General features: G+C 47.5%; 1 protein-coding gene across 7 annotated transcripts in view; it reads left to right on the top strand.

Moving 5' to 3' along the window:
- LOC116454283 (collagen alpha-1(XXVII) chain B-like) overlaps positions 1-27866 on the top strand; it is a 146805-nt gene that overhangs the window by 77695 nt on the left and 41244 nt on the right. For all 7 annotated transcript variants that reach the window (XM_032130713.1, XM_032130714.1, XM_032130712.1 and 4 more), the window contains 14 exons: positions 600-653; positions 963-1016; positions 2908-2952; positions 3617-3670; positions 4844-4888; positions 11690-11743; positions 14513-14566; positions 15338-15391; positions 18575-18628; positions 25947-26000; positions 26360-26404; positions 26537-26581; positions 26795-26848; positions 27558-27611. In XM_032130713.1, the coding sequence (XP_031986604.1) occupies positions 600-653; positions 963-1016; positions 2908-2952; positions 3617-3670; positions 4844-4888; positions 11690-11743; positions 14513-14566; positions 15338-15391; positions 18575-18628; positions 25947-26000; positions 26360-26404; positions 26537-26581; positions 26795-26848; positions 27558-27611 (720 nt within the window). The remainder of the gene's footprint in view (positions 1-599; positions 654-962; positions 1017-2907; positions 2953-3616; positions 3671-4843; positions 4889-11689; positions 11744-14512; positions 14567-15337; positions 15392-18574; positions 18629-25946; positions 26001-26359; positions 26405-26536; positions 26582-26794; positions 26849-27557; positions 27612-27866) is intronic.

Genomic DNA, 27866 nt, shown 5'->3' with positions numbered 1-27866 from the left:
AAAGCCACTTTCCAGCACAAAGTGATGGTCTGTTTTCCCCTCATCAGCGTTCTGGTATTTCACAGGGTCTGGAAGGGCTCTCAGCTGACTGCTGCTACTTAGCAGTCGTTCCTCTTTGTTGCTATTGGAAATAAGCATGGATTCCTTTGTCCTCGAAGGGTGGGTGGGTGGGAAAGAGCTGCTGCCAGGCTGACAGCAGCTAATGAAGGGTGTCAGCATCTTTCCTAATTCCTCGCCTGCTTCCCTTTGTGAGGAGGCTGCAGCTTCTTTCTCAGAGCACAGAGATTATGCGCTGACTCATAAAGATTAATTAAAACCGAAATTGCCGCTTTTAGCTGTGTGATGACAGGGAGACCCTCGCTGCAATAAATTTTGTAAGAAGATGGACCTAAAGGGAGCTGCTGGGAAAGGCTGCTCTTCCATCAAACTGATGGAAGAGTTTGTGTCCCATTCCCTCCCAAAGCCGCAGAGGCCCACACAAAGGCACTACCAGCATGTAACACATCTTGTCCCTTAGTCATTAACTAAACCTCTCACAGAGGCTGACACTGCCTGCAGAATTCCACTTGTGCACCCTGACTGTTCCTCATTTTCTCCAGGGCTTCCCAGGTGACATTGGCCCACCAGGAGAAAACGGTCCTGAAGGTCTGAAGGTGAGTAGAGCGGAGACTGCAGTTCTGTGTGGGGTTGGAAGCAGCCAGGGGAAACAAAGTAATGGGAAGAGGGGAAGAGAGAAACCTCTGGAGATTCCTAAAGATTGTCCTGGCCAGCATCTCAGCTTGGTGTGTTTGGCTTGAGGTCCCTCCAAGTGCAGCGTTTTCTTTTCTTCAGTTTTTTTTTTCTGTTACAGAATTGACATTGGATAATGTCCCATGACTGTGAAAGAGACTTTCTCATTTTAATTGCCCTTCTGGGCTTATGTTTCTATTTTCTGAGTATCTTTTTCTTTGGCTGTTTCTCAGGGAAAGCCAGGAGCACGAGGTTTACCTGGGCCAAGAGGACTGCCTGGACAAGAGGTGAGTGTCCTCAGCTCAGAAGAGGTTTGATTTAAAGAACAACGCCGACTTTTGTAAATTAATGCATGCTGAAATGGTGTCCGTGGTTTAAAATGCTCTGGTCCCTCTGAATCTGGAAGCAGAGGCTTATACTGAGTGATCAGAGACCTGCAGAAGAGGAGCTTCCTCAAAGCTGTGATCTCCAGGTCCTGTGATCTCTGCCTCCAGTCACTGCTGGCATTTGCAGATCCTTAATTCTGCTTTGGCTTTGCTTTTAAAGCTTGTTGGCCCACCCCCAGATGGGTGTTAGAACCCTTTTCCCTTGCACAGACATGGCCTGGCCTGGCTTTGGCTTTCTGCTCCTTTTAAGTGTGTTCTTTTTCAACCATGAGACCTGCAGACTCTGCTCTCTCACATGGAGAAACATCCCTCTGTAAAAAGAGAAGGAAACGGGAATTGCTGCTCTGTAGAAATTCATTTGCTCAGCATCCCGGAGCTTGCAGTCACCACTTTCACCTCGGAACTTGAAGCACCATTCCACTTGCAGTAGTTAAGAAGGGAACAATTGTCATTGATTTAATTGTCCTGGAGCTGCAAATGCACTATGGGAGCAGCAGAGAATGTCTGGGTTCCCCGTTTATCCTGCTGTAACTCCAGTGACATCAGTGTAATTTCCTCTCACTCAGGCCAGTGTAAGCTGTTTGTCCAGAGTCACGAGACATTGTGTAAATAACACTGAGCACATGCATGGGCAGGAGCTCGTTTTAATAGCACTAATAATTCTTAACTTTTTCTGGGAACTCTTCTGCTTGTTCTCTAAATGGGATTAATGCAAATTAGCTCATTTATTTGCAGTGAAATAGGAAAAAAAATATTTCAGACAAAATACAAAGGGAATCGAAGCCCTGCATTCCAGGTTCAGGCAGGCATGACCAAGCTGCCTTCAATTTCCTCTAGTTAGTGAGTGTAAAAGTAAGCCCAAAGACATGGACATGGAGTTTGGTGCAAGCTGTGCTGAAGGACTTTGAGTGTGCAGCAGAGCGCAGCACTGTGCCCTTACTACTAAGGTCACCCTGGGCACTGGGTCAGGGCTCTGAATTACATCCCACTGGAAATGTGGAATATTGTGGGTGGCTTGTCTGAGCCCATGGAGCTGGGTTCCTGACCCCCAGTCCCACCCTCAGCCTGTCAGTGCCCCTTCATTACCATGGCTGACCACTGAAATGAGAGCAGCCAGCCTGTGGCTGCCAAGGGCGCTTTTAATTTCTCTCTTGGCAGTTGGTTTTAGACACTTGAGATAATTTTTGTGAAGCTTAATTGAAGGTCTCTTAGAAACTGAGATCTGATCCTATCACATTAGAAATTGGTGTAGAGCCAAGGGAGAGGACCGAGTCCAATTGCTGTGTGAGATTTTGTGATAGCTCCATCCTGCAGCATGTGTAGTCCCAGCTGAAAGCAAAAGGGAAACATTCATACAGTTGCCAAGTGGTTCTCTGGGAAATTTTGGAGCATGCTTTTTTGGGGGGAAGGAAGAGGAAAGGGGGTAAGAAAGACAAAGAGTAAAGAGCTCTATAGCATTCACATCCCTGCCAAATCAAATGAAGCAGTTATGGCAACATGTTCAGTGTACCCTACTGGCCAAATCTGGCCCATCATAGACCAAATCAACTGGCATTGCCTTGGTCAATTTTTGGATGGCTTTTACTGGCAGGACTTGACTTGAGATCTTTTTTCCTGAGAAACCTCGGAGCCTGCTTTAAGACAGAAGAGGACTCAGCTGTTAAAATGTGACAGCTGAGCACACAGCCTGTGTTTAACTGCTGCTCATACTGCAGGCACTTCATTCTTGCTGCATGGTGAGTCCAAATTTTGTCACTACTTTGCCTTTTATTTTAATTTCTTTTCTCCTCAGGGAGATGAAGGACCCTTAGGACCACCAGGAGTCCCTGGTCCAGAGGTATGTTTCAGTCATTCATTCACTCAGTTATTACCAGCTCTGATGACCTTGCAATGGAATTGTAGTTAAATTCTCATAAAGCTTCAACCCCTCCTGGTTTGGGAAGTTAATCTGCCCTGCTATGAATTATTGTCTTGTCCAGGACTTGATTGATTGCTTGATCCAGGATGGCTGAAAGTCCAAGAAGTGTCTTGCACAGGGTGTTGAGTTTATGACTTGCCTAAAGTCTCAGACCTTAAAAAACCCTCTAATGTTTAAACAGTTCATCCTCAAGATAAATGACACTGACTGGAAACCATCTCTGTAACCAGCCCTGATGTTTCTTCCTTGATTTATAGTATTTTTCAATGAGTAGAGGAAAAAGAAAGAAAAAAGACTGGACAGTTATAGAGAGTCCTTTTGATGTCTGTGATGTATCACAGAAACACAGTTAGAAGAAGCAAAAAGAATATTGTCATATCCTTGAACTTGCCAGCTCAGGATTTTGTAATGGGTCTGTACATAATTGTCACCTCAGGATAGTAAAATATCCTGAAAATGGGTAATAGGTGGATCAGAAAATGAATGTTTTATCTTTATCTTTTATCGTACAAGCATGTAAGCTGCACCTGTGACCAAAGCAGCTGCAAGCTTTTGATGTTTATGGTTTTTCCATGTATTCCAGGGTCGATCTGGTCGGAAGGGATTTCCGGGAACACCTGGTCCCAGCGGTCCAAAGGTAAGAAAAGAGTTTGTTCCTGATCAGGGAAGCAGTGGGCAGAAGGGAGGAAAGGAAGAGGGAAATGTCTTTTCTCACCTTTACCACTCTCCCAGGTATTCATTCCAGAGAGAACAAGAAAACTGAGGGTTCCTCTTTTTCTCAGGATTTTGGGGTCTCAGCTTCTGCTTCTTTCTTCAAAAAGAATGATGGTGCATTTTTAAGCCATTATAAACAAGTGTGTTCCTCCTTTGATATTAACCAACTCCTCCCTCCATCATCATCTCATTTTCCATTGCTTCTCCATGGTTTTGTTCTAAAACAATGCACATCATTCCTATCTTTGCTGCCTAATTATCAGCAGGAGCCATCCCAGGGCAGTGCTCTCCACAAACCCACACTCGAAAGGAAAGAGAAAAACTAAAAAAAACAACCTCTTCAAACAGTAAATAGCAAAAATGTGGTCTGGCAGCACATCTGGAATATCTGCCTACTGAGAAAATACAGCTGCTGTCCTGGAGACACTGCTGGTTACTGGAGAGCCTGGCCTCTGGACAGCCCATCCAGGGGCACTCCGATTGCCTCCATGTGCTGCCACAGCTGCCCTTATCCCTGGTGGGTTTGAAATCCTTCTCCTTCTGCTTTCTCCTTCACCCCTCATCATTTTCATGCTCTGAACTCCTTCTTCCTGCACTGGGATTTATCTCACGTAGGTTCTTGCTGTGGTTTTCCTGTGGGTGCTCCATGTGATGGTAACCTGTGCCTGTCCGAGGTTTTATAACAACAGAATCAGGGTGCAGCATTGCCTGGGAGTATTTGAGTTGTTGTTTCTTCTTATGCTTTGTAAAACTTTGGGATAAAGTAAGCAGGACTAGGCCAGGCCTATGCCACAGGGCAGTAGACATCTTATGTTTCAATGTGGTTCTCTGAAGGTTATTTTTCTACAGTAGGACCAGCTTTAGGAGCATTTTGCTCCAGAACAGCAAGTGTTTGCTCCATGTTTGTGTCAACATTGTTTCTTACTTTGGATTATCTTCCAAGTCACAGTTGGTTTTGTAAAATGTTGTTTCTCACAGATTTTCCCTGATTCACACACAGCAGCCCAAATCATGGGCGTACAAAGAGCCATGTTGTGCCCAGGGTGTGGCTGGCAGCACCAAGTTACCCATGTGCCCTTGTCTCCTTGTCCTGCAGGGTGAGCCAGGAAACCGTGGCCGACCAGGGAAAGTTGGTGAGCAGGTAAATTCCTTATTTTCCTTGTCTCTTTGATGATCTCCTCTGTGCAATGTGTCCTGGGTGCCCAGAGTGCCCGCAGAGGGCAGTGGCCAGGGACTTCTGGCCAGCTCAAAGCTAGCAACAGCCCTGGTGCTCCAGCTTCCAGGCTTTGCCAATGTAGGTTTTAAGGGTAGGATCCTCTGCTTTGGGTGCTATGTTGGTTTCACTTCCCCTGGATTTTTGGGGACTAGAGGAGATAGCAGCTGAAGGAACCAGACCCTGGGGAAGAGTGACACTGAGCTGCATTTTGTTGTAATTCCACAGAGAAAATTCTGCTGGTATAGCCCAGGACATGCATTATCCCTGTAGGCTTCGGGGGAACCACAGGCATCAAGGAAAGAGCAACAATTGTTCCCATGTCTCTATGATTGAAACCAACAAACTTTTCCACCAACAACCCTGAAATTGAAGCCGCAGAGCCTCCAGCATGTTCTGTGTGTTCCTGCATGACCACACCGAGCTGGCTGTAGCAGCTGGTCCTTGCACTGGGGGTGTTGCTTCTCACCACTGCTGTCTTTCCCAACACTTGCCCTGCTGGATGGTCAGCACACTTGGTTTGGTTTGGTTTAGCTTGTCGGCCTCTCTGGCTCTTCTTTGCTCTGTATGCAACAGCTGGGGGCCACTTCTTCCAAGGGTTTCTGACCAAGCAAGTCTAAAAAAGCCAAGGTGGATCCTTTTCAGTACCAGCAGTCTGATACCAGCCTCAGTATATATCAAAGGTGGTTATTTCTATTTGGAAATTAGAGGCATTTCTGTGTTAGGGTTGTTAATTTGCTACTGAAGGAGCAAAGTTGTTCCCCATATCTGAGTTCTAGTTGCAGTTTTATCAGATTCTGCACGATCTCAGGCAACACTTCCCAGTGCTTTGTGCCTCAGTTTCTCCTTCTGTGGAAGGCATGAGACAGCCCTGAACAGTGCTTACCCCGCCCAGCGCCTCCTGTTCTGAAGTGGCACCTGTGGATACAGTTAAAAATGAATATTTAGAAGTGTTTTGATATCCTTAACAAGACATTGTCCTTGAAGGGCAAAGCATCATTAGGATTATTATTCTTTAACTTCCCTCAGGACTGACCTTGGATGAGAACTCTAGGCACTGTTCATCGAAAAGAAAACACAGCTGGCCTCTGCTGACACTGAAACCAGTGCAATAGTAGGAAAGCTGCCTGTGTTATTCTTAGTCAATTAGTCTCTGTCTAGAAATATCACCCAGAAAGTTTCCGTTTCCAAACCAGTCAAGTCATTAGAACAAAAATGTCTCACCAGACTAATGAGAAATAATCTCGTCTCCCATCACACCTCCTCTGAACAATGCTGGAGTGTTGGAGTTTCCTTCCCCCCTCCACTTAAAGTTCAGCAGTTGGTGTTGGGGCTGGATTGGTTTTCAGCAGAGCCCTGAGAGGATGGGCCCAGGCCCTTGGCACTGAAGACACCATCACCTCACCATGTTTTCTCTCGTGGAGACCCTGATGTTTTCTATTCCACAGTAAGGGTGGTCACACTTCTCAATCCTGCTGCTCTGCCTGACGAATGGGTTCTCTCAGAGTAGAAAACCTCAGCATAACAGCACGAGAAGAGATAAGCCATTCATCTCATTGGAGATTTCTTCCCTTTCTTAGGAACATCTGTTTAGGAAAACATGGGAGTTTCTGCAAGGTTTCCAGTGATACTTGAGCTCTCATTGAAAAATGAGGTTTTAAGCCACAGGGCAGTCCCTGATGTGTTGTTTTTCCATTGCAAGGACACAGACTCAGGAAGATCATTCATTAGATGCTTGCTGCCTCCATGTGCTGGAAGGATTCCAGCTGCTGGGCACCCCAGTACCCTGGAAATATGTGGGTTAACCCTTGCTTGCCTGTAGATGATGTCAGAAGGATATGAAGAGGGAATACGGGGCCTCTGGCCAAGGAAGCCACCAGCCTTCCTGTCCCAGAGCTGGGAATGCACAGCCGGAGGATGTCACCAAAATGTCCATGTTGAAGGTCAGAGAGACCTGTGGGAAAAGTAACCCCCTGCAGCAGACAGGAAGGTGCTGCCATCCCAGCAACCCCCTGCTTGGCACTAGAAAATCCCAGTGAAGAGTTGTGCTAGCTGAAAGAGACCTTAATTAACTTATGTCCTTAATGGGACTGGGGAGGTCCTGTCATAGCAGGAGCAGCTGTTTGAGTCCTTTCCCCTGTACAAGAAGTGACAGCCCTGCTCACTCACAGGGCTGTGTCAGGGTCAGCCACGCACCCATCGCTCTGTGCTGGGAAGGATGGCCAAGGCTCCTTGGAGGACTCTTGTCCTTTAAGGTCAAAGTATGTTGTCTCAATATCAGTATTCTAGGATAATTTGTTAAAGGACACCAGCACCAGCTCCTTCATGTTTTTCCCCTTCCGAAGGAGGAGGGGGTGTAATGTCAGGTTTGCAGGCGGGGTCTGACATGAGGAGCTCCTGATTGTCTTGGCCAAGGTCAAGAGGGTCACCAAGAACCGAGCAGGGAATTGCATTGGTGTTTCCCACACCTTAGTGCTGCTCCTTTCCCAGCCCATTTACTTTCTCCTCCGGGGCATCTCTGACCTCCAGACATCTCGGTCAGGGATTTTCAGGCACTGTGGTGCTCACAGCCTCTTTGGTGTGACACAGTGTTTCAACAGCACGTCTCCACTTTCCCTTTCCTCACTCCCCAGGGTGGCAAGAGCCCAACGTGGTGCCAGAGCAGGGCTGAGCCTGGTGCACAGGGGGTTAAACCACATGGCTGTTCTTTGCGGGTCAGAGCGTCCTCCCTTAAACTGTGATATTTACTGTTTTACTTTCCCTTTCTTTCATCTGAATGGGAGGATTGTACATTTACTCCCTCCCATCCTTTGTCCCTGGTTTGTTTTGTTTTGAGTTCTAGCGAACCAGTAAAACAGAAAGGCCGTGATCGGTTCCCGCTGGGAGCGACTGGCGGTCCCGTCCCTGGGAGACCCTGCTCACGCTGGGCTCGCCGATCGGTTGTTTCTCTCAAATGGGCTATGATTTATGCAAGGCTTCATTGCTGACTTGCTCTCTGTTGATGGAGCCAAGAGGGGGGGCTTAATTATAACAGGGCTGGACAATAAATGGGGAAAGCGAGACAGGAGTTAGGAATTACAACCCACCAGTCCCCCCTCCTTTCCTTCCCCTTCCGAGCCCCCAGCAACTTTTTAACAATCTCCATCTCTTTTCCACCATGCCCTTGGCTGGGGAATACAGCAGACTGAATCATGAGCGACATGCTGAACTCCCCTCTAATATAAATGTTTTACATTCTTTCCTGTATGTTGTGGACCTTTATCCGGGCAGCCACCGCTGCTGGGACTTCACGTGCATCATTACACACACTGCCTGGAGTCATGTTTGATGCAGGCCCTCTTTTCAACCCTGGGAACCTGAGACAAATATGTTGCACCACAGCCATTTTAGTGTAATGACCACAGTTCATGTCTGCTTTGATTAAATATTTGCCGTTGGCAGCTCTTCTGGTTCTTAAAACCTAAATCTCCCTGCCTTTAGTGTCTATCCCATTTTGGCCAGTGAAGAACATCATTACCCAATCTCCCCTGTTTTTCTTATACTCCTGATAATTTACTGAGATTTATTTGGTGTAGACATATCTATCTCGATTTGTGTCTGCTTGCAGACACAGCAATGTTGGTTAATTTAGCCCAGAGCAGACAGTGCTGGCTGCAAACACTGCAGAGCTACTGTGCTGGAAGCAGGGTCCCTGCTCTGCATCTCATGTTCACACCATGTCTCACACAGGGAGCAGTGGCATCTTCCCCTGAGCAATACCCCAATGCACCAGCGCAGGCAGAATTTTCCCTGGGTTTGGAGTGAAATGTTGGCTGTGCTCCCCTTCCATCCCAACACTGATCTGTGCAGCAGGGCGAGTGTTGGCCATGCCAGCAGGTTTCTGCACAAGCTGCCGTAACAAGCAGCACATCTGTGACAGCCCAGGGAGTCTCAGGAGGGCACTAGGGGCTCTTGGTGTACTCAGATCCCTGCAAACCCCTCTGCAAAGCACCAGCAGGCCAGCTTGGGAAGCATCACCAGTACATCTGGCTTCGTGATCCAGATTCCTGAGAGACCTTTTAGGGTGGAAGAAGATGCTGCTATGGATAGTTGAAGGTTGGCCTTCAAGCCTGAGCTTGGATATGCAGCACCCCGTGGAAGGGAGTTTGAAACAGTCTTGTTCTGAATGGTACCACCACTTGCTGCAGAGCAGGGATCCTTCTTCTGCAGGGACTGGCCTAAGGAACTAGAAATTTCTTAAAGAGCATATTCCCAGGAGGGAGAGTTCTGTGGTTTTCCAAGAAATTGGAAATGAACAAGAGATGTATTCTTTCTTGCTTTATTGTGTATTTTTGGCTAGCAATGCATTTCCCTGTTGCATCTCATTGCTTTGCCATTCTCTGACATAACATTTCCCTTCTTCATGGCCTTGGGCTATTGGAAAAATTCAGAAATTGGATGCAGTTGTGTACCTGCACTTGTGTCTAATTGAAAGGACAATTGATCCAGCAGCCTTCAGCAATGCCACCCAGTGGCAACCTTGCATAGGCAGATGTTGCAGACTTTTCTGCTCTCCCACTGATTCCTGCACTGGGCAATCTGTGCCGAGTCCAGCTCTGCTCGCACGTGTCTGGTCCGTGTAGTCTGGCCACGATGACACTCTTGTGCTCCAGGACTGCCTCAGCTTCAGACTCAAAGGCCATTTCAAAGCAAAGACCATTTCAGAAAAGTTGGTGACACCCCTAAAGGATAGTAGAGCTTTTCTGTTTGTCATCCCATGGCTAACTGGTATTTCCATCATGGCACAGTGGCCTGCCAGTTCCCTGGACATCATCTCTGGATGAATTTCTAACACAAGCGTCTAACTTCAGGTTCTAACATACCCACTGGGCTTTTTGCCTTCTCTCATGAGTGTTTCCAAGTTCTTTTTACCTGGATGTTGCTCCCACACCAGAGTGACAAGTGCCGCTCACAGCAGAGTTGTGTGGCTGCTCCCTGCAAGAGGCAAAGCTGGCTGAGCCTTCCAGTGAGCGATGCCTTTATTGAGCCCATCAGCCTGTCTCAGTGAGGAGCTCCTGTCTCCAGAGATCTCAAAGGATGGCATTTAATTAACATGAGGAATATTAAAGCACGGAACCTCTCAGTGTTTGGAGCCAGAAGCTGTTCCCTCTAAAAGTCATTGGAGAGTGACTTATATTGCGATTTCTGTCTTGGAATGGGTCTGCTGAGTCTCGCTCATGCAGGAATAGGATGAGGCTGGTTATTTTGTGTTACATCTCTACATTGTGAGTGTAACTTCATGGAAAGGGAGAGGCTTTTGGTGACAGAGGTTGCACAGCCTGTGAGGATGCTGCTCCAGGCGCTGTGTGTTCCTCTGTACCTGGGCGCAGTGTCACCTCACACTGTCACTGTAGGGGTGTAAACAGACCCTCAGCGAGGCACAGGCTCCAGAGAGCTCCTCTAAGAACTGCACACATCTCAGGCCAGCCATGAACAGGGGAAGCAAGACAGAAGGAGTACAGAGAGGAAACTTTTCCTTCTTTTCTTGCTGTTCCCTCAGAATGGAGACAGTGGGGTGAAAAGCTTGCCCTTTCCTGAGAACATGTTCCAAAAGTTGCCTTGCTGGTGTACCTTTTCCCCCATGGTGTTTGTTCTTGCATAGAAGAACCTCACAATTTATTTTGAAGATTTCAAATTATTCTAAAAAAAGAAGAAGAGCACTGTGATACCACTGGAAAATCCATCCCCTGGCTCCCACTTGCTCAGCAGCCACCCCCCAGCACCAATCAGACTGCTGCCTAAAATCAAACAAGCTGGGGCACAGCTTCCTTTGACACCACCCATGCCAAGTGTGGGCAGGTTGTGAAGTGTCTCAACAGGAGATGAATCCCTTTAGCTACAGACTCACTGGAGGAACTGAATGTAGATCTCTGTCTCCCAGTGACCCTTTCTGGGGCCATGAGAACGCGCAGTGAGAGCGAATGGCCACAGTGGCAAAGAGGATGGTCCCTTGTATCTCCAGAGCCAGAAGCCACTGGAGCTGGTAGGGAGGCTGCTACATGTTAATTCTCAGGAATCTTTGCTTGAGATTGCGTCTGTTTCCATCTGCCTAATTAAAAGCAGTTCTGTTTGCCTCTTCGTTATCCCGAACGTTGTTAAACCCTGAGCTTAGACTGGAGGTTTGCTCCAAGATGGTTTCTGGGTAGTGTGTGAGATCCACTGCCCTGCTGGCCCCTCTGGCTGAGGGGACCTTTATTTCCTACTGGCATCCCACCAGCATGACACTATCCAGGGCAAAACTAGTCTGCACAAAGGGCTGAGGCAGCTTGGATTAACCCAGAGGACGTCTACCCAGTCCAGCAGCTAAAATGATGGTAAGTCTCTGTGCAACCCAGGAGCTCCCGCTGCAGATGCTCTTGGGGAAACTTTTGGGAAAAGCTCGCAGAATAAAGCCACACTATGGACTCGGTCTTTCTATGAAACACACTTCACTCATCCACTGTGCTGTGTGTTGTGGTTCTTGCAGATCCTCATGCTGCCATTCCAGCTGGTGCCTAAAGCAGAACCAGCTGTGGAGTTAGACATTCCCGTGGCCGGGAGCAACTCCATCCACTCTGGTAGCCAGTAGGAATTACTGAGCATTATACGAGGGATGGTGTGCTATTGTAACCAGCAAGGTGGACCAAAGGAACTGTTTACTTTCCCAGCAAATAAAAACTGAAAATTAGTTGTGCTCTTCTCTTTCCTCAGGGTCTAATGGGTTTCATAGGTCCAGTGGGGGAGCCTGGAATAGCAGGAGAAAAGGTAGGATTGCTTGCGATGAAATGGTTGTTGTAACTTTTGCAGGATGAGGGAGGCTGGGGTGGGAGAAAGGTTGTGGAGATTTAAGTTGTCATGTGAGTGCAACACCCAGCTGGGAATGGAGCACATCCAGGGTGTCTGAGCTAGACTAGGACCAGGCCAAAACCATCCACTTCTCATTCAGGAATTAACATGCGCTGCCCTCCAGGGAGATGCTGTCAAATAGTCTTTGAAAAATTAACTTTCCTCATTCATAACATGCCAGATGGTTTGTATTTAACAGTCAGCTCTGGTTTTTATGGGAATGAGGGATCCATCAGCCCTGTGTTGCTGGTCGTGGGAGGAGTCCATGGGATTGAGGTTGCAGATTTGTGCAGAGGTGTGCTCTGGGTTGCCAGAGGGGTCACGCAGGCCCAGGGCTGAGCCTGCATTGAACAGGAGGTCTCAGAAATTTCTCAGGTGTACAAGAGTGCAGCCACTCATCTAAGCAAAGGCTGGTCCAAATATTTCCTTTTTTATCTGATGAGGAGCATCCCGTCTGGCTGCCCCTGACTGCTTTGGGCACACTCAGGGCTGGTGCCCTCTTGTGTACAGTACAGACACACACCTCTTCCAGGGTGAAAAAAAGGGCTTTATTTCACATAAAAACATAAAAGGACATTAAATTGTTCTCTATTAGAGTGTAAACTTTTATTTGGAAGCAGCTCCCAAAGACAAATCATCTATGTCACTCATTGTATCTCACTTGCATGCTGCTGGTTTTTGTTGGTGGTTTAATTATTCACAGTGCAGCCATAAAGATAGTGAAGAGCATAAAATGATGCATTCCACACATCAGTGCTCTCTTTCTCACTTTTATTGCTTCAAGCCCTGTCCTCTGGGTAATGATGTAAAGACTGTGACAGTTATACTGTGTTTGCTGCAGATCCATTTTATTGTCTGTCCGCAGCAGCCTTTGGAAAGGCCTTTCCATCCTGTGGGCCCTGGTGGGGCAGTAGCAGAGTCAGCCTCAGTCCAAGCTGTCAAGGGCCACAAGAACTAAAAAGAATGACATGATGTGGGGTGCATTTTAGAGAAGGGAGACAGAGGAATAAAGAGTCTGTGGTGTGTCCAGGGTGGTTACACAGAAAATTGGTGCCTGAGTGAGCTGTCTCATTGGCAGCTGCAGCCCTGAATTGAATGGGGGATAAGGTGTTTGCCATGCAGCAGATGTGGGAAGATCTTTTTCTCCATTCCATTAAATTAACATCTGTCCCTCCGCCTTCTGTGCCAAAGTCTTGACCACATGAGCTATCCCCAACTTCCAGATCAGCTCTGTACTGTGATGATGTTACATTGGTGTCAAGGCAAACCCAGGCTGTCCTTTGAAAATCTGCCTTTGGAGATCCTCAGCACAGCTGGGATTTCCATGAGGCTTCTCTACCAGGGCAAACTTAGGGATAACAGAAATAGCTATCATCAAATCAAAACCTCAACCAGGCCTCCAGTTGGCATAGTATCCTACAGCTTACTATGCTCTTGTGAGCTAAATGAAGTGGGAAATATGCTTTCATTAGACATAGCTGAGTCAGCAATCTCCATCCTGAGAGCTGCAAAACTTAAGACTGAAGCCAGTAGAATCCAAAGATTATCAAAGAGAACAATACAGTTAATACACACTTAATAAAATCCATCCATTCAGAGAGAAAAAAAATCCGTACATTGGTTTACAAGGGCCAGCTGGTGACAACACAAACTCTGGGGTTTGTTTTTAATAAGCTCCTTAGAGCCCAGAAAATATTTGCCCTTACACTTTTTGCTGCTGGAAGGTAGGTCAGATTTTGGGCGTAAACTAATTGGCAGCATTTTCTAAATCCTCCTTCCTCATCCCCCTGAGCACACAAACCTAACAGATCTAACTCCCAGTGCATCCCTGGGGCTGGAGGGAGAGTACAGACAGTTGTGTGGGAATTGCCACCGTCTCCCAAAGGAGCTGTTGATGTCCCATTGCTAAAGCCACACCTTCATGTCACCCTCACATCAGCAAGTTGTGGTGCTCATGGGGGCTTAACCATCTTGTCTCCTACTTTTGGGTCAAGGATGTATCCACAGGAAGTGAGATGGTCTGCATGTGGGGATAAGTAAGACTTTTGCAATGAATAAGTGATGTTTTGGTACATTAAGTTTTTTAACAGCTTGTTTTAGAAGGGGTCTTATCTTCAGGGTGGGCTGGGGAGTCATCCAGCTCTGAGCCCCTCATAAATCAGACCTCCAGGTCATTGTTGCTGGCACTGTGGTCTCAGTATGAGCCACAGGACAGGGAGTTCCCCCAAAACACCCACAGTCTCCTCTGAAAGCACCAGGCAGCATGTGTTTCTTCCAGCTTGATTCCCTGCTCTCAGCAGGGCCTTGTGACAACAGATTTCAAATCCATGGCTCTGAAAATGCCAGCACACGTAGGGATTGTGATCATGCAGAACAGGCATGTCATGCCTTGGGTGGGAAGGGCTGGAGATTTCCTTGGGTTCAGTCCTAGCACTGTTTGGAATTGAAGATGGTGTGCCTTTTTCCTTCATACCTTGGAGGTTTTGATGGCAAGAGTAAAGTCCCCTTTCTTGAGATATGGAGGATAAGTTAATTCCTGCAATCCTTCCACTACTCTGATGAGAGGGATGGAAAGAGAGTGATTCTGGAAGCATTTCTGGTAGGATGGCATAGACATGAATTTGTGGGGTTTTTTAGTTGTTTCATTGCTCTAGATCACTCTTCCATATGCATCTGTCTCTCTCCTAGGGTGACCGTGGCTCAGTGGGACCCCCAGGCCCTCCAGGAGTCAAGGGGTCGATGGTAAGGAGTAAGTCTGCATTCTCTCGCTCTTGCAGCCGCCTCTCTGTCCTAGCCAAGGGTGCAGCTTCTCCTGGTCTTTTAGTTCCATGACAACAGCTGCAATTTCTTCCCATGTCTGTGGGGATGGGAATGGCCATTTGACTGACTGGATATTGGGGTGTAGCCTCAATTGTGTTCAGCAGTTTCCCCTTCAGAGCAACACTGGTTTTCGAGGTATGTTCTGTGGCTCCATCAGCTGAGGACCTGCTGTGTCAAGTGGAGACAACAAGGAACTGAAGGATTGCCTGTTCCCAAGCCTCTTGAACAGACAATGCCCAGGAATAAGGATCTGTCCAAGCTGCCCAGAGCAACTGGAAATACAGGGAGCTTGGGCAGCACAGTCACAGTGCCTTGCTGTGCTCTGCCATTCAGGGATCTACATTTAGGAATTTAACAGTGGGGACCTCAGCTGGATCTTGTCCTGCTCTGACATTTGTTTCCTGTCTCCCATAGTACAAGACCAAAAGACATATTTTCATATTAATTCAGCCCATTTTCTTCTGGGCTCTTCAGAAAATCTTGCTGCTGATATCACTGGCCGGGTTGGAGCTGGGCTATTGACAGCCTGGCCATCTGCTGCCCCTGAGCAATTTTACCCTGACAAATATCAGATCTGCCTGACCTTGCAAGCAGCCAACAACACCTTTTTTCCTGTCTTCCCACTTGGAGGAAGAAGGGCTGTGCAGATTGTGGACATTCACAGCAGGCATGTTCTTCTTCCTTTCCTTTTAGGGACACCCTGGGATGCCAGGAGGAGTGGGTGTTCCTGGGGTGCCTGGACCAACAGTAAGTAAAGGCTATCATCACCTTGTAATACCACATCCTGGGCATTCATGGGTTAAGTCAAGCAAGTGTATTGCAGTTTATTTGAGTTTGATATGAGCAAGAGATATGGGGAAAGGGATGGGACAGGGGTGGGAGCAACATGGAAAGAGATGCAAAAAAGCACAGAGCTTAATTCAAAATTTTGTAACCCATTTCCCTAAGGAAGGATGCAAAAATCATAATCCAGCCTCAATCTTTTAGCAGGACACAAGCTCCCTAGCTCAAGGTGTTCTAGGCTGGGAATGGTTGGCAGTGTGGTGACCACACCATCTGATATAGTGACGTATCACAGTGATTTATCACAGTCATTTATCACAGTGACCACGCCATGCAGTGTGACCGTCATGCATGGTCAAAGCCCTTGCTGGCATGAGAGGAGCAGCAGAGCAGCTCCCCCAGACTGACCCTCCATCTGGACAGGCTCATCTGGCACGCTGCGGCTGGAGCACGCAATCGCCGTGGAGGCAGATTTTAGCCTGGCTCCAGTTTCCCACAGCCGTTGTTTAGATGGAGCTCGGGCTCTCCCAGAAGCACAAGTGCCACTGGAGCCAACAACAAGGCAGCCCTGGGTGGGTGCAGGGAATGGATTTTGCTCAGTGTGTGAATTCCCACAGTGCTGGTAAATGGGAGGAAGATCACAGCAGTGAAATGCTCGGGTGGTGCCAAAGGTGTGGCCTCCAAATCGGGGTCAGCTCTGCTGCTGCCAGGAGCTCCAGGAGGCTCTGGGGGCACTGGCTGCAGGCAGCTGCTGCCTGGGCACAGATCGTGCAGTAGTAAGTCAGTGGAGGTGAGGAAAAGAGAAAATCTGAGGTCAAGCAGCATCTCAGGGTGACCCATCTTTGCCTGGAGAGCAGCAACATGGCACCAGCCTGGTCCTTACAAAAAAAGCAGCACAATGCCCCCGCAGCCCCCAGCGCTGAGGTGCTCTGTGGCCCCTCGTGGCAGCACTTGCTGTTGACAGAAGCCTAGGAGGCATCTGGATATCTGTAGATGACCCATTTTTAGCAACTTCCTGTCATGTTAGCTGCTACAAGACTTGGGGACAGCTGGAGCATTGGGCTCCCTCCTGCTCTGGGCCTGTGAGCACCCTTGGCCAAGGCAGTTTCTGTGCTGGTCCTGTGGCAGAGAGCTCCAGCCCTGAGCACCATCCCATGCACCACTAAATGTACCTTCAAGTGAGGCCAAATTTTGTCTGTCTTCACTGGGGCATAACAATAGTTATGAGCTGAGGCATCAGATCCAGGTGGAGATACCAAAACCTCTTGGCAAAGCTCTGAGAGCTGAGACCGTGCCCAGGTCCTTCCGCTGCCTTCAGTTCCCTCTTCTCCTGCAGGCAAATAACAAGTTCATCCAAGCAAATGTTTGCTCCACAACTGCATTTTAAAAAGTCATAATTCAATAAGCCAAACTTCCCCACAGAGCCAGTAAATCAAATAATCCCCTAATATCAAATCTGCACTCATTAACTCCAGCTGTTTTTCCACCAAACATTCCTTATTTGCCTTTCAAGCCAGACCTGAGGCATGCAGTTGTTGTTTGTCCTAAACTGTTAAAATCTTTGAATGAGCCTTAGCAGTGATGGCTGATTATTTCAACAAAGGATGACTGGAAATGGGAAGCAAAGGTATAGTCAATGGTAGGAAGCTTTGGCCTTGGTTTCAGTTTACTGACTGAGGCTTGTGAATTCCTTTTTCCTCTTCTTACCATTATGGTGCATCTTTTGTGTTAATACACAAGTTTGAAAATAACGTGTATAATATAAGAGTATTAAAGGTCGCTTTTCTTCTCCTAAACAGTTCCTTGAAATTCCAGCAGGGTATCTAGCTGTTCCCTCAACATTTGCCATTACAAGGAATGTTTCTGTTCTCGTATTTTCGTAAGCTGTTTGGGATAGGCTGAGACTTTCAGAGAAGATTCCAAATACCAACTAAGAATTTCATTTCAGTACATGGTTAACATAAAAATCTCTATAAAACAGGCATCTGACACATCCACTGCCTGTGCCAGTCACCGCTGTCCTCACGACCAAAACTGAGATGTGCTGTGATCACAAATACAGTTACAGTCAACTGACTTTTCCATCCTGAATGAGAACAGCTCAGCATTTGTATCCTGAACTTATATGCCATGCACAAAGATATCTCCAATACAAAAGCAAAATCTTCATAAATGGTAGTGGTAGGAGCAGTAGGAGGATCACAGTTCAATTCTGTTCTGATCCGTGGTGGAGCTTGCAGAGCTGACAGTTGGTAAAAGCTATTAATATATAAATAGCCACATTTGATGCAGAATATTTGAGAGAGTAAGGAGTGAATGTGTCATTTTGAGGTTTTCTTTTCTGACAGGAGAAAGGCACTAACTTTAAATATCAGGTTTAAAAGCTGAACAGAACTAAGTCCTGTAAAATAAATATATCGTCCTTTTTTTTTTTTTTTTTTTTTTTTTTTTTTTTTTTTGACTCTGATAAATATTTTAGCTGGGAAAAAAAGCTGTCTTCTGCATTTCCTGTATGCATATTAATGAATCAAGTGTGTACAAATCCAGGTTAAAAGAAAACCTGAAATCTTTCTGTAATTGCAAGAAGAACAGGATCATCCACAACACCAACAGCCCACATTAAATTAGTATCTATCTGCCAGTATCAGTATTTATGCAGCATTAACGGGGCAACAGTTACTTAAAGTCAGTATTTGGCTGAAAAGGTCAAACTTGGATACCCAAGATGATGTGTCTGATTTTGTATTTGGACATCTAAAAACCAGATCCTGGTTATTATTATTTTTGAACAGATGCTGAGCAACAGCTGCTTTTAATAGATTCAGAGGGGATTCTGGATGTTCAACGTCTCTTCACATCACACCACTGACACAGATAACAGGCTGCAGGTCATTAAGCATACAAACCTCAGCCAGGATCTTTGGCCTAAATGTTCACAATACGAAGACAATCCATGAGTTTAAAAAAAAAAGGCATTTATAGACAAGTAAACATGGCAATGTTTTTAGCAAGAGTTTAATGAACCAATCTGCTGGTCAAGGGTCTGCATCTGAGGCCCCTGCAGATCACATAGGAATGTAGGGTCTTACCAAAGCTGCTGCCTTCCTTCTCCTCCACCCTCATTTTGTTTCCTTTTTTCCCTTCCAGGGTCCAGCAGGAGCCCGTGGTGCACCAGGGATCCGAGGGATGAAAGGCCGCAGGGTAAGCACTCTCCATGAGCTTTTATCCCTCTCCTGTTTCAGCCATTGGAAAAACAATCTGGTGGTTTAGTCTGGGGGTGTGAAGATGAGCAGAAGTTGGGCAGCACCTCCACAGCCACGTTTCTGCTGCACATAAAGGCCGTGTGGTCCTTGAAACAAATCTTACCAGGGACGTGAACGCAAAGGATGTGTAAGGGCAGAGGGGTGTCCAGAGTAGAGGTTATCATGGAAGTGGTCCAGCCTATCTGCCATGTCAAAACACAGTTTATGGATACTTCTGGTGAGGATGATGATTTAGTTGTCTGCAGGTATAGATGGGCTGGGGGAAAGGATGAAGGTAGAAAACCTGAAAAGGTGCCTTTGTTGCCATGGGAGAAAAAGTAGCTGAGATATGAAGTGTTGTGATATAACCAGAGGCAGATGAAGGAAGAAATGTTATGTCATGACATGGAATTAAGAGAGAAGGCTGACAGAAGTGGAGCTGAGCTGTTCTACCCATGTGTTCCCTTCCAGTCTTACAGGATTGACACCTCCTGGCAGGGTTCCACAGGGATGTGAGGAAGGTGTGCTTTGCATTGCCAATAGATCAAATTATAAGCATGTCCTATGCCTTTCTAAGGATTTTTCCAGCCCTGATTTTATCTGTACATATCTCAACAGTACCACCCTGTAAGCACAGGTGACTCTTCACCCTGCCTGGCAAGAGCAGCCCCCAGCCTAGTGCTGGGTGAGGTACTGCCTGGCACCACTGACAGTGCTGTGCGTTCATGTTTCTGTCAATAATGAGCTCACAGACACTCAGAGTCAGTTCTTGTGTGGCTCTCCCTGCTCTGTTTGGGTGACAGCCGACAAGACAATGACCTCTAGACCTGCCAAAGCTGCTTGTTTCCTGCTTGTGACATCCAGCCCCCATCCCACCGAGCTCTTCAATCTTTCTTCTCCAACGGGATATTTATTGCAGGAGCGTCCCTGCTTTGGATTGTTTTTCCTTGTCCAGATGCTTTACAAAGTATTAATAGCAAGCATACATGGGTTCTGCTGAAGGCCCCAACAACAACATATCTTGCGTTTCTCCCTCCAAGGATCTGTTTCCACGTTTCATTTTCAAAGACGTACACTGGAGTAAACTATACATTTTACCTACTCCCACTCTCTGCTTCTTCTGCAACTTCTGCTTGGGGGATTCAGGACAGCCAAGGATTGTGTGTTTCCCTATGCCAGAGCGAATGGTCTCTTCAGATAGCTGGGACCAGCAAAAGAAAATGAAATAACCAGCTAGGAAGCTTTGTGACCATGGAGTTACGTACCCTGGAACTGCTCTAAACTTTAAAATCCCATCTAGGAGGATGCCAGTAACATCCAAGCTTGGCAGATGTTTATCATGGTTCATCTTTTAACTTGTGGCTGGGCAAAACAGCTCGCATTCCTCTGTGCTCCTTGGTGGGAAGGCCCACGGAGTTCACTCCCCAGGTCCACTTGCAAAGGGGCCCCTGGGGAGTGAGGTTCCTCTGTGCTGCACAGCAGGGATTAACTGGGCTGTGTGGGACATCCATGATCATGATGGATGAAAAACTGGAGGTGTTCCTTCATGGCAGTCTCTGAATGGATGGTGAAAAATATCTCAAGGTAAAACTGCAGCACAGGGGTGAACAGGGAACACCTTCTGGATGAATCCAGGTTGAGAATGTGCGGGTTTTGGAGAGGTGGGTCCTCTGAGGGGACTGGGTGCTTTTGCCAGTGCCTTTAATGTTTGCAGTGACAGAGAAGGAGTCCTGGAACTGCCTCCTCCCAGCTGCCAGCCAGGGATCCACCCCCATCCCTGCCATTGAGCTTCTCCTTTCAGCAGGCATCCACAGGCAACTTCAGTGTCTGGCTCTTGGGTTGTCTAAGATTCACTCACATAAACCTTCTTCAGCTTCTTACATCCATACTGACCTCAAGTCCTCAGCCCTCAAGGAAAGCTGGATTTAGATCCCAGGAAAGGAAGTTGCCTGGGACATCAGGGGCTTGCCTTTGGCTGTAGCTGGATCCAGAGAGAGGGTGTCAAACCCCCCAGACAAATCCTGTGGAACTTCAGCTGCCACCAGCACTGTCCATGCTCAAAATGACGTATCATAGAGACCTGCAGCTTCATGCTCTGGGTTTACGTTTCCTCTCCAGATGTTCAGTCCAGCAGATCCTGTGCCAGTCACTCCCTCTGGACATTCCTCCACCGAGGAAGCCAGACTCCAAAGTGCATCTCAGCCCTGCAAACCAAGAATGCAGCAGTGGCTGTATCCTGACAGGCTGCAGTGCCCTGCAAAAAGTCACTTCGGGATGTGCAGAGCACTGAGGTAGAAAGGAGGCACTGCCTGGGGAAAAGGGAGCATTAAGGAATTGATCTTACCCTAAGGACACCAGTATTGGAGAGGGGTAAAACTCTGCCTAAAGCTCTAGCAGCAGGGACTGAGCCTCTGGATCTGCTGCTAGTGCTCCTGCTCTCACCTCCCACTACTGGGCTGGGCTGTGCTGTGGTGGAGATCTGGTGATGTTTGAGCACTGCAGTGATATAATCCATACCAAATTTGTGAGGCAGAGAGATACGCTTTCTAAGATTCCCAGCAGAAAGGAGGAACCTGGGCTTTGCTTTGAAATTCTACAGATTTCAGTGGATATGATGTAGGGAAGTCAGCATTGTAAAAACCAGCAGATCTCCTGCCTGGAGGATTTCTGGTTTGAATCTCTCTCATTCACTTTTTCCTTCTCTTCATACTCTCAGAAGATATTCCAGGCATATAGTATCCTATGTTTGCTTACTTGCTCCTGTGATTCTGGCTCTTGCCTTACTCAGGATGGGGAAATGATCCCCCAGTTGTAATTTCAGACATCACCCTCTCTCTATCCTAGCTTACAGAAGGGATGTAATTCAATTCAGAGTGGAAACATGAATGCGGCCCCTTCCAGATGTTTTTGGATTCCATGAGCTCTGTTTGTGGATGCTTCATTAAAGTAATTTTGCTTTTGAAGGAAACGTAAATAGCAAATATGGTTTTGATTGTAAAGAACAATGGAGACTTTTTGGGGTCTGCATTTATGTTGTGATAGCTTTTATATCGTCAAGACATGTATATTTTAAAAAGAAAATATTTTTTTAAATTGTAACCTTCTTTTTAGTTCTGACAGAACTATTGTTCCTTCACAAGTCTTTGTTTATTCCACCAAACTGATAGTGAACAATCTTCCTCAAATGTTGTTTCCCTTCTCCTCTTCCCTAAGGAGAAGAAATTTGGACATGGGAGCCCAGGCTTATTTCCCTTCATCTGTACTCAGTGTAGCACTTGAACATGTGCTTAACATTCAGCTAGTGACAGCTGTGTACATGCTTAAACCTCATTATTTAACCAAATCAAGGTTTAAATTTGGAGGCAGCTGGTCCAGCAAGCCCCTCACTCTATGTCACTTAAATCCTAAAGCACGTTTCTGCTAATCAGCTCCTCACAGCAGGAAAATGTGTGGTCTCCAGCATGCTCTCCTAAGGATAATGTCATCAAAAAGACTGGGAACCTCTATGAAAGGCTGAATATCAACCAGAGCCATGATTTTGTAACTCACATCATAAAGCTGCACCTGAAATCCTGCTGTAAGTGCCTTACCTCGCCCTATGCTCCTGGCCAAGGTGCCTGTCAATATACAGGGGAGCTTTTCAGATCCCAAAGCACATTTCTCTTTTCCACCGTGCCATTCATTCATCCAGCTCCTGCATCAGCTGCTGCCCAGGTGAAGACTGCAAATCAAAGATAAGGGGGAGCACACCTGCACTCCAGGCCCTTTGCTGCTCCATGCCAGAGGGAAGGAATTACTGCCTCTGCCACATGGACCCGATGCTTTCCAGCATCACCAACTGCAGGGATTTGTTAAGTGGTGTTATCTAAGCAAACCTGAAAATACTTGCCTTTCCAAGCCCAGCTGAGTTGTTGTTCATGGAGAAGTGGTGGGTATTGTTTTGCTTCCAGGGATCTTTCTAGTTGACTGAGAAAGCCTTAGAAGTGTTTGAGAAAAAGTTCATTCCAGATCCATGGCCAGGGATGTCTCCCTTTGGCTTCACTAAAAACATCTGCTTGCTTTTTTGTTTGGCCAGACTGTGATAGCAAAATATCAATATTTGCATAACTGGGTAAGGAAGGAGCTTTGGATTTCTGGAAAGGAGCTACTTGACTGCTGCTTCATGCTGCTGTTCAGAGGCTGGTCACTGTCTCTGTCTGAGCTCTGAGTAGGTGTTTAACAGGAGGAAATGCAGCGCTGCTCTACAGAAACAGCTTGTTGAGTACATAGTTCTGCAGGAACGTTGTCTACTTTAGATGCAGGATATATCCCTATTGCCTCACCTGGACTGGCAAAGCCTGGAACTGAGTTCCCCTGTATGTGTGAGCTGTTCACATCTGGCCACTATCGTAACCCCTTGTTTAGCCTGGGGTTTCTGATAGCACTGCTTGGTGTTGCTCAGCTCAGAGAAATGCTGTCTTGGCCTCCACTGACTGAGGGGAACTGAGGGTGCAAGGGGAGCCCAGGGGCTGTGCTCAGCCCTGCCTGCAAGGCCATGCTGCCAGGTCTGCAGGGGGAAGGCACCGTGCTGTGCCTTGAGGGTCTTGGCATTGGGATGCTCCCTGGAGAGCTGCCAGGACCTCACTCACTCGTCTCTAACCAGTGTTGTCAGTAAAAGAGAGTTTTAAAGATTTAACTAATTGACTAAATGTAGCTTTTCCTGTCAGGGTGAATTAGGGGAAGCCTTTATCCCAAGTTTCAGCCCAGGAGGCTGGAGAAGATGAAGCTTGCCAGATGCATTTGAGAATAGAGGGTCACTTTCTCCTTCTTTGGGTCAGATGCCGATGAGATGTGTTGTGATGAGATTAGGCAGGTGACTGCTGTGAAGTGAGATTGCCCTGGCAGATCCTGCCATGCTGGTGACAGGGCTCTGCTGGAAGGGATGAGCATACTGTAAACACTTCCCCAGCCAGCCACAGCCCTCACTGAGGGCACCTGGCAGCCTCCACCTGGCTCAGTGCAGCCCCAGCACTGGCAAGGACAGGCTTCAGAAGATGGATCTGGAGGGGCCAGATTCATTCCAGTTTCCTTCCCAACTCTAACCCGGATCATCACTGTCATTTCCATGTCCCACTTGCTTCTGATCCCTGTTCCCTCTTCCAGGCCTGAGCTATGGAATCCTTGCCCTCCGCACATCCTTCCCCTGCTTCACTAGCAGGTCACCACATCATCTCATACAGTAAAGATGTAATTGCACGAAATATCCAAGTGACTGCTCAAAGAGAAGGGGAACAGTTTGTTTTCCAGGGAGGATGAGCGTGTGGTTGTCAAGGGTGCTTTCCCAGAGTGCCAGCACCATGCTGACACCTCCCTTCCCAGTGCAAGTCTGGGTGTTTGCTGGGTGTCCCAGTCACCCCAGGCAGCCTCCAGGATGCCTCCAGGCCCTGCTCTTCCGCCACCCCAACTAACAGGGCTGCCTGACTCAAGCTGTCAGTAGTACTGCTTTTAAGTGACTTTCTGGTCTTTGTCATTGTGCTTTGACGTTTATAGGGACATGGATTAATAAAACTTTTGGTCTTTACTGCTCTCTGATCTAGGGGCCAGCATGAGCCACATCACTTGGTGTGTTGGGCTGGTGAGAGGTGCTGGGACATTTGTGCAGCACAGCCCCAGCAGTGAAACACCCCTTTGTTTGTGGGGATCCCATCTGGGGCACAGTCCTCTGTCTGTCTGTCCTGGAGGCCAGGCTGAGCATTCTTCAGAGCTGTGCCATACTGACAGTGCAATACAGGCTCTTGGTTATTCAATCTCTGCTCCTCTCAGCAGCACAGGGCTTTGCCAAGCGCAGTAGGAGTTTTTGCATTATTTTATATTGACAATGTTTGTCTGCTGTAATAATTTGGCTGGGGTTCCTATACATTTCTGCTGTACACTGCCTGTCTTTGTGAGTCTCTCTCTTTGCCTGTCATCCTGGAGTTGCTTTTCTAACACACTGGCTCCCTAACCCTGTTATTACTTTTGGCACTAAGTTTGCATCCCGATTAAGCACATTGGCTCCTGTTTTCCCTTTCTGCATTGGCCAGCTCTCAGAATTCCTCTTACCACTACATTCTAGCACTGCTCTTTGTTTTTATTTATTATTTATTTTGCAGTGGAGCCTAAGAGTCCCAACTGAGCTCATGAACTGATTATGAACATGATGTCTGTTAATAGTCTCTTGATATGCTCTTTTTTAACTCTTTTATTTTCTTTCACTGTGGGTCTTTATTCCCTGTCAATGTGATGCACTGGTCTCTGGGGGTCAAATGGTGCAGAGGGTTGTGTGTTCAGCTTTCCTGAAATGAGCTTAAAAGATAGCTGGTCTGTAAGGCCCCTTTCAACCCAAACCATTTTTTCTGTGATTCTATGATCATATCCTTACCCTCTTCCCAGGGCTCTCCTCACTTGGAACCCTCTGAAAGAACAAGAACGTCCTTCCTCAGTGATGCCCAAGCTGTACCAGGAACTGCTCAATTTTAGCTACTCACACCTGCTCATTTGCAGCAGGGTGTGTGTCCCACACACCTCCCCAAGTCCCTGTGCCCACCACACACTCACACAGCTGGGAGCAGATGCCGGGCATGGCACCAGACCCTCCCCACCTCCACATGCAGGAGCACATGCCTGGTCCTTAACAGCAGCCAGATCTTTAAATATCACATAGCTGTAGCTGAGGGCTTGGAGTTCAGCTGCCAGCAAATATGCCCTTCTCTTTGAGAGGAATTTAGGGCCCAAGACAATGTGAAGGTACTGTACAGTGGGGGCTTGTGCACCTCTATATTTTGGAGCTTTATTGCCCTGATTGTGGCCATGAGACAGTGTGGTGTGCTGAGGGTTAAGGGCAAAGGTGTTGGAAAAGCAAGGTTTCTAGGAGGAAAGATGTTTGCTGTTAATAAGGCTGGAACTGCAAGTTTGTCTGTGCATTGCAAAACTGTTGTCATGTATCCATTGTCTGAAAATAAGGTTGTTCCTGGCCTGCTTTTCTCCTCTGGCTTAGATTTGTGGTTGGTAGTTGGTTTAGCAGGAATAAAAAGTGCTGTGTGCTGGTAACGGTGAGAAATGAAGCAACAAAACACAGAAAGAATCTTTTTAGTCCTGGGCTCTGAGCTGCTGTGCTCAACCCAAGCAGGTATAAGTTGGCTTAGCCAGGATTGATCTCATGGACTGTCCTGGTGGCCAAGGCTAAAGTGACAGCTGGATTTTCCAGTGAGCCATATCCTCTGTGTTCTTATTTTTGCCTCTCTTTTGCCTCCTTCTAGGGTGCCAGAGGGCCTGATGGACCAGTAGGCGAGCCAGGGTTGCGAGGTGTCAAGGTGAGTGCCAAGGCTGTTCTCAGCTGTGTTGTGAAATGCTCTGGGCAGGATCAAAGTCACATCCTCCTCCAGGAACAGGGGATGTTCAATTGCTCCATGAGGATCCACCAGCAGGGATGAGTCTGTCTTGCAACCAGAGTAAAATCTATCCAGCATTGGCATCAGGGTCCTTGCCCAGACTCACAGCTGGTTGGGGTGTTCCTGGGGGCATAATCCCAGGTGTTTGGCCTCTCAAAAGCTGCAGGGAACTGGAAGAGAAATTTGATGCACAAAAATGCAAGAGCAGATGGGCTAGGGCAGAAGAGCATCACCAACAGCTTGTGCTCCTGCTGATGTGTCTTTGTCTTTTTATTTTGCAGGGCCGACCAGGGGAGCCAGGCAGGGTGGGCCCAGATGGGCTGCAGGTATGTCCTCTGTGAGAGCCAGAGCTGCCAACCCTGGGGACACCCACATGTCCTCAGTGCCCTCCAGGCCAAAGCCCCACAGGTGTGTCAGCACATCCCCAGCTGATAATTGCTGTAACTGTGTGTTCACAGGGCAAGATGGGGGAGACTGGGGAGAGTGGAGCACGTGGCTTCCCAGTAAGTGTCCATCCCTTCTACTTCCTTTCATAACCTCATGTCCTTAAGTTTTGAGTCCTGGTCCAGGAGGAAGAATCTGGACCCTATCTTACACTTGCAGGGCCACCTGTCCCCTCCTGTCACTGGAGCATTTTTGAGGTGCACATTTCTGCCAAGAGATGTGAAGGATTGCTGCTGGGTTGGAGCTGACTCTGGTATTTCTAATTTTTCTAGGGTATCCAAGGATCTTCTGGACCTCCAGGAGCAAAAGGGCCTCCAGGCGACCCGGCAAGTGTCTTATCACTCTCTCTCCATCTGTCTTTCCTTGCACACAGACACGTCATTTCTTTCTCTGTCTGTCTCTTCCCCACTGCTTATCCTGTTCCCAGCTTCTCTATCCTTGACAGTTCCAGCATGGTCAGAGATGTGAAAGACTTGGCTAGAGTCCTAGGAGCCATAAGGAAAGACAAGGTCAGACCCCTGGAAAGCAAAAGGGAGACACAGATCTACCAGGGGGAGTGTAGGATACAGCCTGGTGTGGATTTTGGAAGGGAAGGTAGAAAAGGACAAGGTTGGGTCTGGGACAGAAGGAGTTGGAGTGTAGGTAGAGTGGAAGGGGGAGAAGGAGGGAGGCTGATGGTGTCAGAACTGAGCCCACAGCTTTGGGGGAATCACTGGGGAAAGACACAGACCTCAAGGAGGGCCAGCAGTGCTGGACTGTGAAGGGAGAGGGTAAACCAGACACTTTCAGATTACTCACTGCAGTTGTTTTAGATGGGAGCCAGGAGGATGAAGGGTCTTCTGAGCTCTTTGCCTGTTAAGGTGCCTCAGCACACCCACTGCTGGCCTCTCCATCCCACTGGCCAGATCTTGCACAGTGAGAACTCCTCTGAGCTGTGGGAAGGAACAGGTGTTTTATCTTACAGACTGTGGAAGTGATGGTCCTTCAGAAATGAAAGCAGTTGTATGAAAAGAGCCTTGTGTCTCTATTTTGCAGGGCCCCCAAGGACCACAGGGGCCACCTGGGCCTTTGGGAGAAATGGGGCATAAGGTAGGTCTGATCTTTGTTCCTGTTTGTTTTCCCCTTCCATCAGGAGTGGCAGGACTGAGGGAGGAGTAAATGTGCAGGGGAGCATCCTTCCACACCTGGAAGTGTGGAACGAGCAGGAAGGATTTCCCTTAAGTCTGAAAGTCAGCTTCCAAAACAAACAGTGAAAATCAGAAATTTGAGCACCTTTTTTATCACAGGCCACAGACACCCAGCTGGTGAAAGTGCAGACCCGTCTTCTCAACAGAAGATACATTT

Source organism: Corvus moneduloides, chromosome 21, assembly GCF_009650955.1.
Source record: "Corvus moneduloides isolate bCorMon1 chromosome 21, bCorMon1.pri, whole genome shotgun sequence".
Classification (NCBI taxonomy): Eukaryota; Metazoa; Chordata; class Aves; order Passeriformes; family Corvidae; genus Corvus; species Corvus moneduloides.
This window is presented reverse-complemented; position numbering and strand designations above follow the sequence as displayed.